Genomic DNA, 16,654 nt, shown 5'->3' with positions numbered 1-16,654 from the left:
TGGAAGGCACAAACTAAATGCTTGGAGGGTGCATTTGGCTGGCAGACTTTTGTTTGGACCAGGCTGGTACCTTAAAACACATTAAATTTAAATGCTTTGGGGCAGGGCATCAGTCTACACTTGTCGGCTTCCCCAGTGGCTCCACGGTAAAGAATCCACCTGCAATGTAGAAGATGTAGGAGACCCAGGTTCGATCCCTGGGCCAGGAAATTCCCCTGGAGGAGGAAGTGGCAACCCACTCTTAGTATTCTTGCTTGGGAAATCCCATGGACAGAGAAGCCTGGGAGGCTACAGTCTATGGGGTGGCAAAGAGTCAGACACCACTGAGCGACTGAGCACACACACGTCGGTCTCCGCTTAGCCACAGTCCTCACCATGCCCTGTTGTCTCTTTTGTTTATCTTATCTGCCCAACTCTGACATCATTTGAATTTGCAACCCCATTTATGCCAATGACGGTGCTGACTCCATTTATACTAATAATATTTGGTGGACTGGAAAAAAAAACTGGGTGGAATCTTGGAGTTTTAGGAAGACAGCCAGGAAAGGTGACAAATGGTCCTGGCCCAGTGTCATTCCAGAGATGTGGGAGGCAGCACTGTCCGTCAGTGCTGTCCCGAATGTGTCAGTAAATGAGTTAACTGCAGTGTGCATGGCACACAGATGTGTGGGTTTCCTGGGACAGGTGACAGTGAGCTGGAGGTGGATGTGACATGTTTTGACGTCACAGCATCCTCCCAAGCAGGGTGATCAGGGTGACTGGCTACTGCATGGACCCATGCAGCATCTTGTCCAATTTGTGTGTCTTTTTAGATTTCCATTTGCTTGGCCCCTGACCCAGTGGTTGGACTTCATCAGCATTGTGGAGTTTCTAATTAATATCAATCACTCCATCTGTTAAGGAGTGAATTGTGTCTCCCCTAAAATTTGTGTGTTGAAGCCCTACCCTCCATACATAAGAATGTAATTGTATTTAGAGATAGGGCCTTTGGAGAGGCGATTAAGTTCAAACGTTAGGCCATCAGGGTGGACCCTCAGCCAGTTTGACTGGTGTCCTTATAAGAAGAGGAAATCTGGACAGAGTTGGGGGAAGCAAAGGTGGAGACGGATGAGCCTAAATCCTCTCTTTTTCTACAAACAGAGGTGACTAAATTCTTCAAAGTGAGGTGCCCAAAATGTGTGACCACATCCCCACCAGCTACACTGGCAGCCAGGGGCCAGCTCTGAGGTTTGCAGGTTAAGACAAGATACAAATGGAGGCCCCCCCCCCATACCCACCAGTTTGTCCTTCCCAGCTCGGACAAGCAGCCTGCAGTGGAGGGCCTGGAATTTGTGTCCAGACCACCTAGTTCAGATGTCCAGCTCTGCGCACCTCCCTCCAGCCTCAGCAACACCCTGGGCCACCTCTCAGGGGTAGAAGGACACTCTCCAGTAGCCAGGAGAACTGGCCACAAGCCCAGGCAGGCCGTGGGAAACAGAATGTTGTTCAGAAAGGCGGAAGCGCTAGGTAGGCATGTCTCTTTGGCTCCATGGACTTCTCACACCATAGGGAGAGCAGTGGCTAGAGAGGGGGGAGGCCCTCCAGAGGCCAAGCCTGGCTCCCCACCTAAGGCAGCACTAGCCCACAGCAACAGGAAGTCCAGCCCAAGCTTCTGATACATCGGTGGTTCTCAGCTGGGGGTGGTGTGGCCTCCCAGGGGTCATTGGCAGTGTCGGGAGGTATTTTGGGTTGTCACAAGTCAGAAAGAGGGATGTTACTGGCATCCAGTGGGTACCGGCCAGCGATGCTACCTAACATCCTGTGATGCTCAAAATAGTACTCCACCTCCTCCCCCGACTCCCATCCAACAAAGAATTATCCAGCCCCAAATGTCCATGTGACACTGTGGAGCAACCCTATGACACGTGAGTAAGTATGAAGGCTACAGGCTTGGGGTTCAGACCCTGACTCTGCCACTGACTTGCTCTGGGATCAATTATTTTTTTCATCTCTCTCTGCATCTGCTTTTTTCATTTGGGAAATGGGGTTAATTGCAACTATTTTACAGGGTTGTGTGAGAAATAAAACGGACTTTATATAGAATATATAGAGTAGGTCCTCAAAAAGTATTATTGTTACCGACGGGGTTCTTGACCTTGTTGACTGATAGAAATTAATCAGAGGCCAAATTCAGGCAAGGCTTTACTGGGGCTTCTAAAGCATCAGGGTTTCCCTCGCTTGCTCCCCGAAGGGGGGCAAGCTGGTTCCTTATGTGGGGTGTGGGTAAGGGTGTGTTTTGGGTGCTTTGCACCCCCCTCCCTTAGGTGGTGTTGTGTGCAGGGGATATACACAGTACCCTGCTTTTGCTCCAGGCTCTTCAAAAGCGGCAGTTGGGATTTTTTTGGTCTCTTTATATCTTTCATCCAGCGTTTGCCCCAACTCTACATGTATGCAGTTATTTTTAGTCCCATATAGTTTCTTTGTATTTCGGTGCTCAAGGAGGAGCTATGTATCCAGGTGCAAGCACTGCAGCAAAGGATGCCAGATCCCAGCTTGTCTCATTGTAAGTGTCCCTTAGATGGAGGGAAAGAAGTGAATGAATAATATTTTTAAGTGGATAAATCACAAAATAGCAGTACAGCCATATTTCTGTGTGAAGCCGCAGAGGAAATACTAAAAGCCTTGAGGGTATGAGGGCAGGTGGTAGGAGTCGGGGCTGGAAGATGTGGAGAGCCGTGTTGTTACAAGCTGCGTGGTAGTTTGACCTGTTAAGCTCTATACATGTATGATTGGTTTAAATGTTGAAGTCGAGGACCTTGAATATTAACATCCTTCCTCCCGTGTCCCTGATAATTGCTGTTAGGAGACAGCATGAAATTACTGTGGATGTCCCACTGGCAGGATTTCATGCCACCGAGCCCTGCCCGGTTCTGCACGCCCCAAGCGCCAGGGGGTCTTGCCCCTGTTTTCCTGCCCCTCCAGAGCCCTTAATAATTCTCGGGGCATAGCAGTCAGTTTGGGCTGCCATGACAAGCACCGCAGACTGAGGGGCTTCAGCCACAGAAATCAATTTTCTCACAGTTCTAGAGGCTAGATGTCCAAGATCAAGGTGCCACCAGGGTCTGATGAGACCTGTGTCTTGGGGTGAGGATGTAAGGCTGTCTGCTCCCTGTGATCTCTGCTGGCAGAGAAAGACGGAGAAGGGGAGAGGGGAGGAGGGAAGGAGAGGGAGGAGAGAGCGAGAGGAATTAATTACACCTCTTCCGTGTCCCTTCTTTGTTGTTGTTCGGCTGATAAGTTGAGTCTGACTCTGCGACGCCATGGACTGCAGCACACCAGGCTTCCCTGTCCTCCACCACCTCCCGGAGTTTGCTCAAGTTCGTGTCCATTGAGTCTGTGATGCCATCCAACCATCTCATTCTCTGTTGCCCCCTTCTCCCCCTGCCCTCAATCTTTCCCAGCCTCAGGGTCTTTTCTAATGAGTCGTCTCTTCGCATCAGGTGGCCAAAGTATTGGAGCTTCAACTTCAGCGTCAGTCCTTCCAATGAATATCCAGGACTGATTTTCTTTAGGACAGACTGGTTGGATCTCCTTGCAGTTCAAGGGACTCTCAAGAGTCTTCTCCAGCACCATACTTTGAAAGCATCACCTCTTTGGTGCTCAGCCTTTTTTATGGTCCAACTCTCACATCCATTCATGACTACTGGAGAAACCACAGTTTGACTATATGGACTTTTGTCGGCAAAGGGATGTCTTTGCTTTTTAATATGCTGTCTAGGTTTGTCATTGCTTTCCTTCCAAGAAGTAAGCATCTTCTAATTTCATGCCCGCAGTCACTATCCACAGTACCTCTTCCTATGAGAGCACTCATCCCAGCATGGGCACCCCCACCCCTGCCACATAACCTCATCTAAACCCAGTCACCTCTAAGTGCTATCACACAGAGGTTTAGATTTCAACATGATTTTTTAATTTTTATCTTTTACTTTTGGTTACACTGGGTCTTCATTTCTCTAGTTGTGGCAAGGGGGATTACCCTCTAGTTGGGGTACGTGGGCTCTAAAGTACACACACTCGGGTGCAGGGGCTTAATTGCCCTGAGGCATGTGGCATCTTCCTGGACCAGGGATGGAACTCCTGTCCTCTGTGTTGGCAAATGAAAGTGAAAGCATTAGTCACTCAGTCATGTACAGCTCTTTGCAACCCCATGGACTGTAGCCCACCAAGCTCCTCCATCCATGGAATTCTCAAGAATACTGGAGTGGGTAACCATTCCCTTCTCCAGGGGATCTGCCCAACCCAGGGATCAAACTCGGGACACCTACATTGCAGGCAGATTCTTTACCATCTGGGCCACCAGATTCTTAACCATTGGACCACCAAGGAAGTCCTCAACATACAATTTTGAGGAGACGTAATTAAGTCCATACCATTTCTGTCCTCTATCGAGCCCATCTTTGCATGAAATGTTCCCTTGGTATCTCTAATTTTCTTGAAGAGATCTCTAGTCTTTCCCATTCTGTTGTTTTCCTCTATTTCTTTACACTGATCGCTGAGGAAGGCTTTCTTATCTCTCCTTGCTATTCTTTGGAATTCTGCATTCAGATGCTTATATCTTTCTTTTTCTCCTTTGCTTTTCACTTCTCTTCTTTTCACAGCTATTTGTAAGGCCTCCCCACCAGCCATTTTGCTTTTTTTCATTTCTTTTCCATGGGGATGGTCTTGATCCCTGTCTCCTGTACAATGTCACGAACCTCTGTCCATAGTTCATCAGGCACTCTATCTATCAGATCTAGTCCCTTAAATCTATTTCTTACTTCCACTGTATAATTATAAGGGATTTGATTTAGGTCATACCTGAATGGTCTAGAGGTTTTCCTTACTTTCTTCAATTTAAGTCTGAATTTGGCAATAAGGAGTTCATGATCTGAGCCATAGTCAGCTCACAATGGTGTGATCACTCACCTAGAGCCAGACATCCTGGAATGTCAAGTCAAGTGGGCCTTCAAAGCACCACTACGAACAAAGCTAGTGGAGGTGATGGAATTCCAGTTGAGCTATTCCAAATCCTGAAAGATGATGCTGTGAAAGTGCTGCACTCAATATGCCAGCAAATTTGGAAAACTCAGCAGTGGCCACAGGACTCGAAAAGGTCAGTTTTCATTCCAATCCCAAAGAAAGCCAATGCCAAAGAATGCTCAAACTACTGCACAATTGCACTCATCTAACAGACTAGTAAAGTAATGCTCAAAGTTCTGCAAGCCAGGCTTCAGCAATATGTGAACTGTGAATTTCCAGATGTTCAAGCTGGTTTTAGAAAAGGCAGAGGAACCAGAGATCAAAGTGCCAACATCCGCTGGATCATGGAAAAACCAAGAGAGTGCCAGAAAAACATCTATTTCTGCTTTATTGACTATGCCAAAGCCTTTGATTGTGTGGATCACAATAAACTGTGGAAAATTCTTCAAGAGATGGAAATACCAGACCACCTGACCTGCCTCTTGAGAAACCTATATGGAGGTCAGGAAGCAACAGTTAGAACTGGACATGGAACAACAGACTGGTTCCAAATAGGAAAAGGAGTACGTCAAGGCTGTATATTGTCACCCTGCTTATTTAACTTATATGCATAATAGATCATGAGAAACGTGGGGCTGGATGAAGCACAAGCTGGAATCAAGATTGCCGGCAGAAATATCAATAACCTCAGATATGCAGATGACACCACCCTTATGGCAGAAAGTGAAGAGGAACTCAAAAGCCTCTTGATGAAAGTGAAAGAGGAGAGTGGAAAAGCTGGCTCAACATTCAGAAAACGAAGATCATGGCATCTGGTCCCATCACTTCATGGGAAATAGATGGGGAAACAGTAGAAACTGTCAGACTTTATTTTTGGGGGCTCCAAAATCACTGCAGATGGTGATTGCAGCCATGAAATTAAAAGACGCTTACTCCTTGGAAGGGAAGTTATGAGCAACTTAGATAGCATATTCAAAAGCAGAGACATTACTTTGCCAACAAAGGTCTGTCTAGTCAAGGCTATGGTCTTTCCAGTGGTCATGTATGGATGTGAGAGTTGGACTGTGAAGAAAGCTGAGCGACGCAGAATTGATGCTTTTGAATTGTGGTGTTGGAGAAGACTCTTGCGAGTCCCTTGGCCTGCAAGGAGATCCAACCAGTCCATTCTAAAGGAGATCAGTCCTGGGTGCTCATTGGAAGGACTGATGTTAAAGCTGAAACTCCAATACTTTGGCCACCTCATGCAGAGTTGACTCATTGGAAAAGACTCTGATGCTGGGAGGGATTGGGGGCAGGAGGAGAAGGGGACGACAGAGGATGAGATGGCTGGATGGAATCACCGACTCAATGGACATGAGTTTGAGTGAGCTCTGGGAGTTGGTGTTGGACAGGGAGGCCTGGTATTCTGCGATTCATGGGATCGCAAAGAGTCAGACACGACTGAGTGACTGAACTGAACTGAATTAAGTCCATACCTACAAGGGCGACAGCCAAATCACGGCTGGCCTCCATGTCTAATCTCCCTTGACTAGAAGGTCTTCATATTAGTTTCTTTAACTGCTTTGAGGCTGCAGTTAAGGAAGCCCTTTCCTGCCCAGTACTCTGGTTCTGATTCCTTCCCAGCCCTCAAAGTCAATAATAATCCCACAGTACATGGTGGGAACTGGTGAACGTATGGCAGGGCAGAGATGGGATGAGCTTCCTACTAATCGGACTATGAACTCCTTGCCCCAAGTGCTGCTTCTCTCGGCCAACAACTGTCCTTGAGCCAACTACACCTCAAGCCCCCATCACTTCCAGTGACACAGTGCATCTGAGCCATCTCAATCCCTCTCGTCCACTGTCACTAGCCTGTCTGGTGTCACCACTGTCCTTCCCCTGGATGACTGCACAGCCCCCCTGACGAATCTCCCCACTTCCACTCCCCACCCCCAGCAGCCAGAGAGACCTTGTGAAAAGGCAGTTTGGATCGTGTCCCTCCTCCACTCGAGTGACTTCCTACTGCCTTGACCACAAAGTCCAACTTCCTTATTGTGGCCTAGGAGTCCTCATCAGGCCATTAGCTGCATCCTCAAACCCATCTTGGTCCACACTCGCATTTGATCATCCCTCAGCCACACTGGTTTCCTTGCTACTCCAGAGCAAGAAGGCTTCTTCCTGCCCCAGGTCCCCTCCACGAGACTTTTCTTCTCTCAGGCAATCTGTCCTCTAAGATATGGTCACTGCTGCTTCCTCTACCTTCTCAGGGCTCTGCTTGGCCACCTCCATCCCCTGTCTGAAGTGGCCACAACACTCCTCCACCCATTCCTCTCGTGTCACCCTACTATGTTGTCTTGGGAGCATTTGTCCCCGTCTCCGACTAGCCATCTTATTCATTAAGATGTATTAGTCGCTCAGGCGACTCCATGGACTGTAGCCCACCAGGCTCCTCTGTCCGTAGGATTTTCCAGGCAAGGATACTGGAGTAGGTTACCATTTCCTTCTCTAGGGGATCTTCCCAACCCAGGATCAAGCCTGGGTCTCCTGCACTGCAGGCAGATTCTTTACCGACTGAGCTACAAGGGAATCCCTCTTAGTCATTACTCATTTGTATAAAATATGTTGGCGGGAGGGAACAGCTCCAATAGCCCAGAGTGGGTGACCAGGGCTACCTCTGAGGCGTATGTGTTAGAGAAGTTGATTCAGGGCCAAACATCACCATACCCAGCACACTCATACGTGGAGCTCCAGAAGAAATGGGTGAACGGACATCTCCTGGAGCCAGCATCCTGACACCATCCACACGTGCATCCCGTGGGAGGGGATGGCTGGAGCCGTGAGGGCCGCCAGGATCACTTCCTCAAGAGCCCTTTCTCCACTGCTTTCTCCCAACCTAACACACCACCATCTGCTATTCTTGATCGGAACAACTATTTTGGGGCCCTTCTAAGAGGACTTATTCTTGGGCTTCCTTTGTGGCTCAGCTGGTGAACAATCTGCCTGCAATGTGCGAGACCTGGGTTCTATCCCTGGGTTGGGAAGATCCCCTGGAGAAAGACTACCCACTCCAGTATTCTGGCCTAGAGAATTCCATGGACTGAATAGTCCATGGGGTCACAAAGAGTCAGACACGTCAGAGCTACTTTCAGTTTTACTTTCTAAGGGGCCTTACCAATTGATATCTTATAAGTACTGGTGAAAGGAAAGAAGGGAAAGTGAAGTTGTTCAGAGGAGGCTGCCAGGCTCCTCTGTCCATGGGATTTCCCAGGCAAGGATACTGGAGTGAGTTGCCATTTCTTCCTCCAGGGGATCTTCCAGACAGAGTGCTAATTAACCCGCTTTGTGTTTCATAGGAACATCTGGAGGGCACTCTTCCTCCACTGCAGGGTCTAGCTCTCCTGCCGAAGGTCAAGGGCTGACAAGGTCAGATGGACAGAGATGGGTGGGTGGGGGTGGCGGTGCCTTCTGGCAGCAGGAACACCCTTCCTTTGGAGAGAAGGGAGGCTGGAGGCCCAGGTAAGCTCTGAATGCGGGGTGAAACTCAGGCCAGAGAGACGAAGGGCTGCTGTGTGTGGTGATGAGGGACAGATCCAGGCACAGCTTGCCTGGGAGAATATTGGCTCTGCATCCTACGAGTCCCATGACCTTGAGCAAAGCTCCTTCCCCATTTTCTCATATGAAACTTGGAGTAATAGTCTCCTCTTCAAAGAGCTGCTGTGAATAATAATGAGCTAATACATGGAAAGTTCTTTGAAGTTATTATTATTGTTGTTATTTAAGCTCTACACAGAGGTAAAGTTTCTCGTATTATGTACTAGCCAGGACATACTGGGGTGTATGCATGGGCCTGGCAGGCACGTGGTATGTAATGTGTATGGCATTGTGCCCATGTGCCATGCGTGGGTACACATCTATATTCTTTTCTTTCTATTCTTTTCCATTACAGGTTATAACAAGATATTGAATATAGTTCCCTGTATAGCACAAATCCTTGCTGCGTATCTATTTCATACACAGAGTGTGTATCAGTTAATCCCATACTCTGAATTCATCCCTCCCCGCCCCTCTTCACCTTTGCAGAATCACAACCACAGAGTCAGCCTCTGAGGTCAGGATCAGGAAAATATGGCATTCTTCAGGCACGGGCCAGTCCTCCAGCTCAGTCCTGGTCACCAGGCAGGGCACAGTCCAGATATCAGCTACCCAGGAAGCCTTGGCAGACTCCGAGCTGGACTGGGGGCCCCTCTTCTGCCTTCTCCCGGCTCCCTCTTTTTGCACTGGCCACATAGTAGTTTTAAATGTATGTTTTTTTTAATGATTTATGATATGAAATTATAAATTGAGGATTAATTTAATATTACTGGTTTCATTCTCTGCCTCCCCAACTTGCTGTAAGCTCCTAGACGCGCAGACTCTGTGTCCGATTCCACTTGGTCCTGGGTGCTCAGCTGAGGGCCTGGCAGAGAGTAAACTGCCCACTTGTTTGTATTCCTGCTGAATGAATAAATTGAATTTTAACATCCTGGACTCTGAAAATTCATTGGAAAGCCCATGCGGGCCATGTTGCCCACATTCTGTCTAATATGGAAATTCAGACGTAGCCCTAGAGGGAGGGATTAGCTCTGGGCAATCTCAGGACCAGCCACACCTTCCTTTCGGGATGAGAAGCCTGGCCTTTGCCCCTGCTGTGGCCCCTGCTAGGATTCCAGGGTTTTGTGGGGGAGCTGGAAGATGCAGGCAGCTGAATCAAGCATTTGGCATCTGGAAGGGCAAGCAGTTTTGGTTCCTGGATCAGCTCCACAGAGAGGGGAGACGGGTTGGGGAGGGCGGGCCGCAGGCAGGGGCTGAGGGTCCTCACCAGGTCAGGAGCCCTGCAGTAGGGACCAAGCAACAATAACATGTGACCTCGAGGACTGGGTCCAGGCCACACAGACTGGCCTTGGCAGATTGGGGGCGCCATGGCTGCAACGGTAGCTGGTCTATTCTGAGCCCAGGGTGGCAGCTTTAGGGGCACAGGGACAGGGTGGGGGCATCTGTGAAGAAGCCTCAGTGCTTTTACAGTGGGTGTGGCATCAGGCTCCAGGGGCTCCATGGGCTGAACCAGCATCATCTCTGGACAGAATAGGAAGAGGTAGCAGACACTGCTTCCTGGAGAGAGGACTTCCTTGGGGAGACAATTTCTTTTTTAAAAATATTTATTTGACTGCTCCGGGTCTTAGTTGCAGCACGAAGGACCTTTAATCTTCATTGCAGCATATGGGAGCTTTCGTTGCGGCACATGGGATCTAGTTCCCCAACCAGGGATCAAACCTGGGCCCCCCGCATTGAGAGTGTGGAGTTTTAGCCACTGCACCACCAGGGAAGTTCTGAGAGGATTTCTTTGCGAACATGTGAGAACCTAGATCTCCCCTGCGTAAGGCTTGGGTTGGTTTCAAGGGCTCAAAGTCTTACATTTGAAGGCAGGGCCAGAGCCAGGGAAAGAATATGGAACGTTACTGGTGTGGCCCCACTCTGCTCAGCTAGGATTGTGGATCCATTGTCTGAGAAATAAGAGCCTGAGATGGGGTTTCTGGGTTAAGAAATTTACCAGGCGGGTACTCTGAGTAGGGGAGTGAGGGAAGCAGGGTAGGGTGGAGAAGGAGCTAAGCAAAGATGGGGAGCCGCTGCATTGTGATCCCAAGGAGCTTTGGAGCATGAGAGGTACCACGGAGTGGCTGCTCCCTTATTTGGTTAGGAGGGCAGCTCTGGGGCGTGGGGCATCCCCTCCTGGTCCAGGGCGACGACTAGGACAAAGGGGGCAGCTGTGACCAGTGAACAGCCAATACTCAGGAGCCAGCCCATAAAGGGGTCTGGGAGGGGCACCAACATCTTCCCCTATAGTAGGCACCATGGACTTCCTCACCCTGAAATCAACCTTGTACCTTCCACTATCCATGCACTCTGCTTCCACTCTCTGAACCCCCCGGGACACACCCACTTGGCCACCCCCTGATACGTGTGGGCAGGGTATTCAGACTCCGTCTGGGTGCCTCCGAGCATCCCTGGAGCTGACAGAGAGGCCAGCATCAGCACATGGATGTGGCCAAAGGAACCCTGAGATCCTGATGTAGCGATGTGGGGTAGTGGTGGGAGAGCAGGTGGGAGCATCCACCTCAGCAGCAAGAACCCAATAGCCTAGCACTCTTATTTGGGACTGTGTGCGTGGATCCCAGTGATCCAGCAATGTTGCTTTCTCCAATGTATGGAGAGAAGCAAGAGTCGAATATTAAACTCTCTAAGTCATCTGTGTGTTACTGACAAGCTCCACACAGGAAATTGTAACCACATGAAATATTTATGCCTCACACTGCAACGACGCTACTGACATGACAGCATGTTGTTTTTGTTTGTTGGGCTGGGTTTTTTTTTCTTTTTCCAAAGTGGACTACAAGTCCTCCAGTGAGGAAATGGCTCAGAGAAATTGTGCCTATCCCAGGAGTTGTTATCTGGGTGAAGCAGGGTTATGTGATTGGAGAACGAGGGGCCAGACCCATGCAGCCTCCTCTGTCTGGGTCATGGGCCTGGTTTGGGGTGCCTAAACCTGCTCTTCATCTCAAAATAGCTGTGTCATGAGGCCCAAGAGCTGCAGTCTCCCCCTAGCTCCTCCACACCAGGCAATTGTGATTTTTCCAGAAATGGCTAAAATAGTCACATAATTATTACTTTATTTTGAGGTTATCACCCCTAACATCTTTCAGGAAAACCAGTTAAGAGTTCCCTGTCTGAGATGCTTGCTATACTTGGGTTTGGAGGAGTCCCTCTTCCCACCCTGGGCTCCTGCTGCCCTAAATGCACCTCTCACCTCCACCAGCCTGGAAACTTCCAGAGGACAGAAACTCCATTGGGGGCAAGGGAGTGGTCGGGAGGGACTCACTGTGGTCACCTGCTGATGGGAGCTCCCTGTGTGGCCAGCACGCAAGGCACCTTGAATCATCATGGGAACCTACTTGCTGGCACCATCATCGCCCCACTTCTACAGATGGCAAGACTGAGGCCATCCAGGCTCTGTCGCCCACAGAGACCCTCAGGGATGGAGAAAGGGCAGGGGGGACTTTGCCCTCAACCTGGCTGACACTAGGGGCTCTGTCCTGGCGAATCCCACCACCAAGGATCACTGCAGAGGGCCTGCCCCTGGCTTACCAAGTGTAAAGAGAGACAGGCTGTTTCCAACTTTTTATCAGTTTTATTATAAAGAAATTCGAGAGAAGCACTGGGCACCAGGACAGACATTTGCAGGGTCAGAAAACAGCTGCAAACATTAAGAACCCAAACCCAAACCAAACCCCAAAGCACACACACTTTATGATAAAAACTGCAATTTTGTTCTCGATTGTTCCTCGTAAACAGACAGAAGTCATTGCTGGCTGTTTTAAATAGATGAATGTATGATTAAAAAAAAAGAAAGCGCAATGTCTCTGAGTGTGGCTATAAATTGTCCAGTTCCTGCTGTACAGAGGGTGAAATGGTTTGGCAGCCTCTTTTGTGCACGTCTCCCTTGAGATAAAACTTAAAAAAAAATGTGCTAACGGTCATATAAAATGCCTTTTTTTTTTTTTTTTACCTTTAAGGAATCTACTTTCCGCCCCACCCCATCCCAACAAAATAATCTTACAGGTGTCTTCAGCACAGCTTCTAAAACACATAGTCAACTAATACTTACATGGAGCCAACAGTTTGTAAGTGTCATAATGTCTTGTTCACACTGTAAAACCGGATTTGCACGTCTGGCGCCGAGCCGACCCCCGCCCGGCGCATCTGGGGTGGTTTCCTGCGGCGGGGCCACCGGTCCAGGGACAGCTCCGGCGCAGACGACCAGACGGAGGGGACGGCGGCAGGCGAGGCGCGGGGTCCACGGGAACCCTGGAGCAAGCGGTCAGGGGGCGGGAGGTTCCAGCAGGTTCTTTGGGCTGGCGGCGGGCGGCGGGCGGCCTCTGCAGAGTCTGCCGGGAGGTGAGGAAGAGCCTCAGCCCTGGGCCCGGGCATCTCACTGCGCTCCGCGCCGGCGCCCTGCTTCCTGCCGAGGCCTCTTTTCTGCTGTCAGCCCTTCAGGCTCTGAGCAGCGCCCTTCCAGCAAGCCTCAGGGAGGACAGGGAGACGGGCTTAGGTGAGGTAGAGCGATTTATCCCTGGGGAGCAGGCTGGGGAGAAAGGAGGGGCTGTCAGAGCTGATGTGACCGCCCCCCACCCAGGAGTCCCCTGGTCCTCACGGGGCAGGACACAGGGCCCGAGTGCATGGGGACAGCTGCTCACTGGCCATTCATCCCCTCCCCGGATTCAGCGGCCCCTCGGAAGATGCGTGAAGGTCTGGGCCGGTCCCGTCTTTACTATCCACCTGCGGGGTGTCGGAGGGGTGTGTGTGTGTGTGTGGCGGCGGAGGGATGTGTGTGTGTGTGTGGCTGCGGAGGGGTGTGTGTGGCTGCGGAGGGGTGTGTGTTTGTGTCGGAGGGGTGTGTGTTTGTGTCGGAGGGGTGTGTGTCTGTGTGTGTGGCGTCGGAGGGGGGTGTGTGTGTGCGCGCGGAACCAAACACCCTTCCTGGAATCCTGGTGGGAGACCACCCGGTCCTCAGCGCTGAGGATACAAAAAGCTAGAACTTTTAAAAGTTGGGACCAAATCTCCGTTCTTCCACTACAGGAGCTCTGGTTCAATCCCTGGTTGGGGAACACAGAATTCTCCATGCCACCCGGTGCGGCCAAAAAATAATAAAAAATTATTTTATTTTAAAAAATGGGACCAAATAATGGGACCAAATCTGTGCTGTGATTGGAACCCAGAGCTCCCATGAGATCAGGCCAAAGCCAGAGAGAACAGCACTGAAACATGTATATTACCATATGGAAAACAGATGACCAGTGCAAGTTGCATGCATGAAGCAGGACACCCAAATCCGGTGCTCTGGGACAACCCAGAGGGATGGGGGGGAGGGAGATGGGGGTTCAGGATTGGGGGGACCCGTGTATCTGTGGCCGATTGATCTTGATGTATGGCAAAAACCATCACAATATTGTGAAATAATTATTCTCCAATTAAAATAAATAAATTAAAAAATAAAAGCCAGTCTCTGGCTGAGGCCATACCCTCGCTAGGCTCCTCCCTGCCCCAGCCGCTGCCCTAGCCCCACTACTGGTACGGGGTTCTCCCTGAACAAATATACATCATCAAGGGCACCAAATTCCTGCTTCAGGCTCTGCTCCTCGGGAAGCTGACCAAAGACAGTTGCTCTAGCTATGAATGCCACGCGGAAGCACTTGTGAGAAAAGAAAACAGGGTGGAGATCTCTGGTGGTCCAGTGGCGAAGAATCCGATGGCAGGGGCCACCCCTGCTCCAGGAAGACTCCACGAGGCACGGGGCAACTAGGCTCCTGCGCCACAACTGCTGAGCCCGAGCTCTAGAGCCTGGTGAGCCACAACAAAGACCCAGTGCAGCCAAAACTAAATAAATCTGCCCGTGGAATCCTCCAGGCAAGAATGACTGGAGCACGTGGCCATGCCCTTCTTCAGGGGATTTCCCTGACCCAGGGTCGAATCTGGGTCTCCTGCACTGCAGGCAGATTCTTTACCATCTGAGCCACCAGGGAAGACTAAATAAATAAGTAAATCTTAAAAAAAAAAAAAAAAAGAAGGAAAAGAAAAATAACAGGATGGAAGGAAAAACAGCAAGAGCGAAGACGGGCCTCAGTATCCCCCAGGCCTGGCCCCAGACAGCTGAGTCCCTACGGGTCCTTGCTTTGTTCTACTTCCTCTCCTGACGACGCTGGGCACCTGGTGCCCACGAGGCCCTCCTGCAGGTGACAGTGATCTGCAGTGTCCTCCTTGCCCTTTCCTCCCATCACCCCATCCTCATACTACCCTCACACTGCCCTCAGCAGCTCCCACCGTGGGCAGGGGTGGGGGTGAGGCCCACCTGCAGGTGCTGACGCCACACTCGGTGCTGGGGTAACTGCTGTCCCAGTCTCCGCTGCTCGTGGGGTTGGACGGGCCAGGGGAGCGGGGTCCGGAACTGCTGGGGAACTCAGAGATGTGAGGGAAGTCCTGCGGAGAGGGGAGGAGGAGGCGGTGAGCAAAGGCGAGCCAAAGGGGTGCCTCTCAGGCAGCAAGGAGGGGATGGGGCTGTTCGCAGAGACACCGCCCCGGCTTATATGAAATTTCTGCTCCGCCCGTCTGCCTGGACTACTTCTTTCTTTTCCCTGGTAGAGCACCTTCTGGAAAATCCAGTCCTAGTCTTAGCTGCAAGGGTGGGGTGCTGGTGGTGAAGGACTTTCCTTCCCTGGACCTCAGTTTCCCACTCTGTAAAATGGACTTACTGGGCTGTGTGACCTCCCAGGGTCAAGCAGGCTTTGTAATTCCCAGTGTCCATGGAGCAATTAGCAGGGATCAGGCTTCAGAGGCTTTGGGGAGAGCCAGGAGCTAAGGCTCAGTGGCCTTAGCCTCTCTGGCCAGAGAGCAGGAATGGACAGAAGCTGAGAGAGGAGGGCCTGGGATACCCTAGGAATCTGAAGAATCTGCCTGGGAACCTGCCAGCTGTTCTCTGCAGCCAGTGCATCTCAGGCCAGGTGTACTCATCCCATTTCACAGATGTGGTCACTGAGGCTCAGAGGGATAAAGTGCCAAGGCTGAGGTTTCACAGGCCGTGAGTGGCAGGGCCAGTATTTGGAATCCCAAGCTGCCTTCCCTTTCCACAAGGGGGTTCCTCAGGAGCGCATTCTCGCTGGGTCCTGCTTACCTGTGGCCCTGGAGGTGAGGGGCTCACGGCCAGCTGCACCTGGAGTGCCATGGGAGCGGGCAGGACCGGAGGCTGGGGGGCTGGGGACATGCTGACAGGTGGGCTGAGGAGGGTGCCCTGGGCGTGGGGTGGCAGCGGCAGCTGCTGGTGCAGGGGTGTGCTGAGAGGGAAGGAGGGCGGTGGCGGTGGGGAGGCACTGAGGCTGGGCAGCAGCGACTTGGAGCCCAGCGTCCGGGCGAGGCTGGCGGGGGAGGCCCCGCTGCGGAAGGCCTGCAGGTCAGACGGGGTCAGAAAGGAGGCCAGGCCCGGCATGGCGTACATGGGCTGCTTGGGGGGTAGCATCTTGGCCGGCGGGTTCGCCTGAGCACTCTTGGTCTCACCCTGGTCAGGGGAGCTCTGGAAGGGAAACAGACACCAATCTGGATAAGCCGGAACCAACGTGGATAAGCTGGAACTTGGGCCACGAGACCCACATGGTTTTGTAACCCACTGGCTGGCTCTCACGTCCCTCAGGGGAGAGCAGGGGACTCACGAGAGATCACTCAGGACCCACCACCCTTGGCTCTGACCATCCGACCACCCCATATTTTAATCCCTGGGGGTTCCCCTGTCCACGGGCGAACCCATGCTCCTCAGCCTGGCCCGAGGCATGAGCATCGCCCAGCTGGATTATCCTCTCTGTGGGCTTCTCCCAGCCTCTGTGCCTTTGCATTGGCTGTTCCCTTGATTTGGGACACCCTCTTTGCTTGGCCCTTTCTGGCCCAATTCAGAAACCATGTCCTCTGTAGCAGGTGCCAGACCACCTCCCTCCCGGGCTTGGACCACGCAACCGCCACCATGCTGAGCCTCCTGTGATACTGGTGTCAACAGAGAAGGCTGAGCGTAGGACAGGAGTAAAGGCCAGTTTTGAAGACAGGC

At 51.2% G+C, this 16,654-nt stretch overlaps 1 protein-coding gene across 9 annotated transcripts in view; it reads right to left on the bottom strand.

Moving 5' to 3' along the window:
• Window positions 1-12,179: 12,179 nt before the first annotated feature.
• TOX2 (TOX high mobility group box family member 2) overlaps window positions 12,180-16,654 on the bottom strand; it is a 153,377-nt gene continuing 148,902 nt past the window's right edge. For 6 of the 9 annotated variants that reach the window (XM_025000596.2, NM_001206688.2, XM_025000599.2 and 3 more), the window contains 3 exons: window positions 15,737-16,132; window positions 14,918-15,045; window positions 12,180-12,956 (listed from right to left, as the gene is read on the bottom strand). In XM_025000596.2, the coding sequence (XP_024856364.1) occupies window positions 12,890-12,956; window positions 14,918-15,045; window positions 15,737-16,132 (591 nt within the window). In that variant the 3' untranslated portion in view covers window positions 12,180-12,889. 9 annotated transcript variants of the gene reach the window in all.

Source organism: Bos taurus, chromosome 13, assembly GCF_002263795.3.
Source record: "Bos taurus isolate L1 Dominette 01449 registration number 42190680 breed Hereford chromosome 13, ARS-UCD2.0, whole genome shotgun sequence".
Classification (NCBI taxonomy): domain Eukaryota; kingdom Metazoa; phylum Chordata; class Mammalia; order Artiodactyla; family Bovidae; genus Bos; species Bos taurus.
This window is presented reverse-complemented; position numbering and strand designations above follow the sequence as displayed.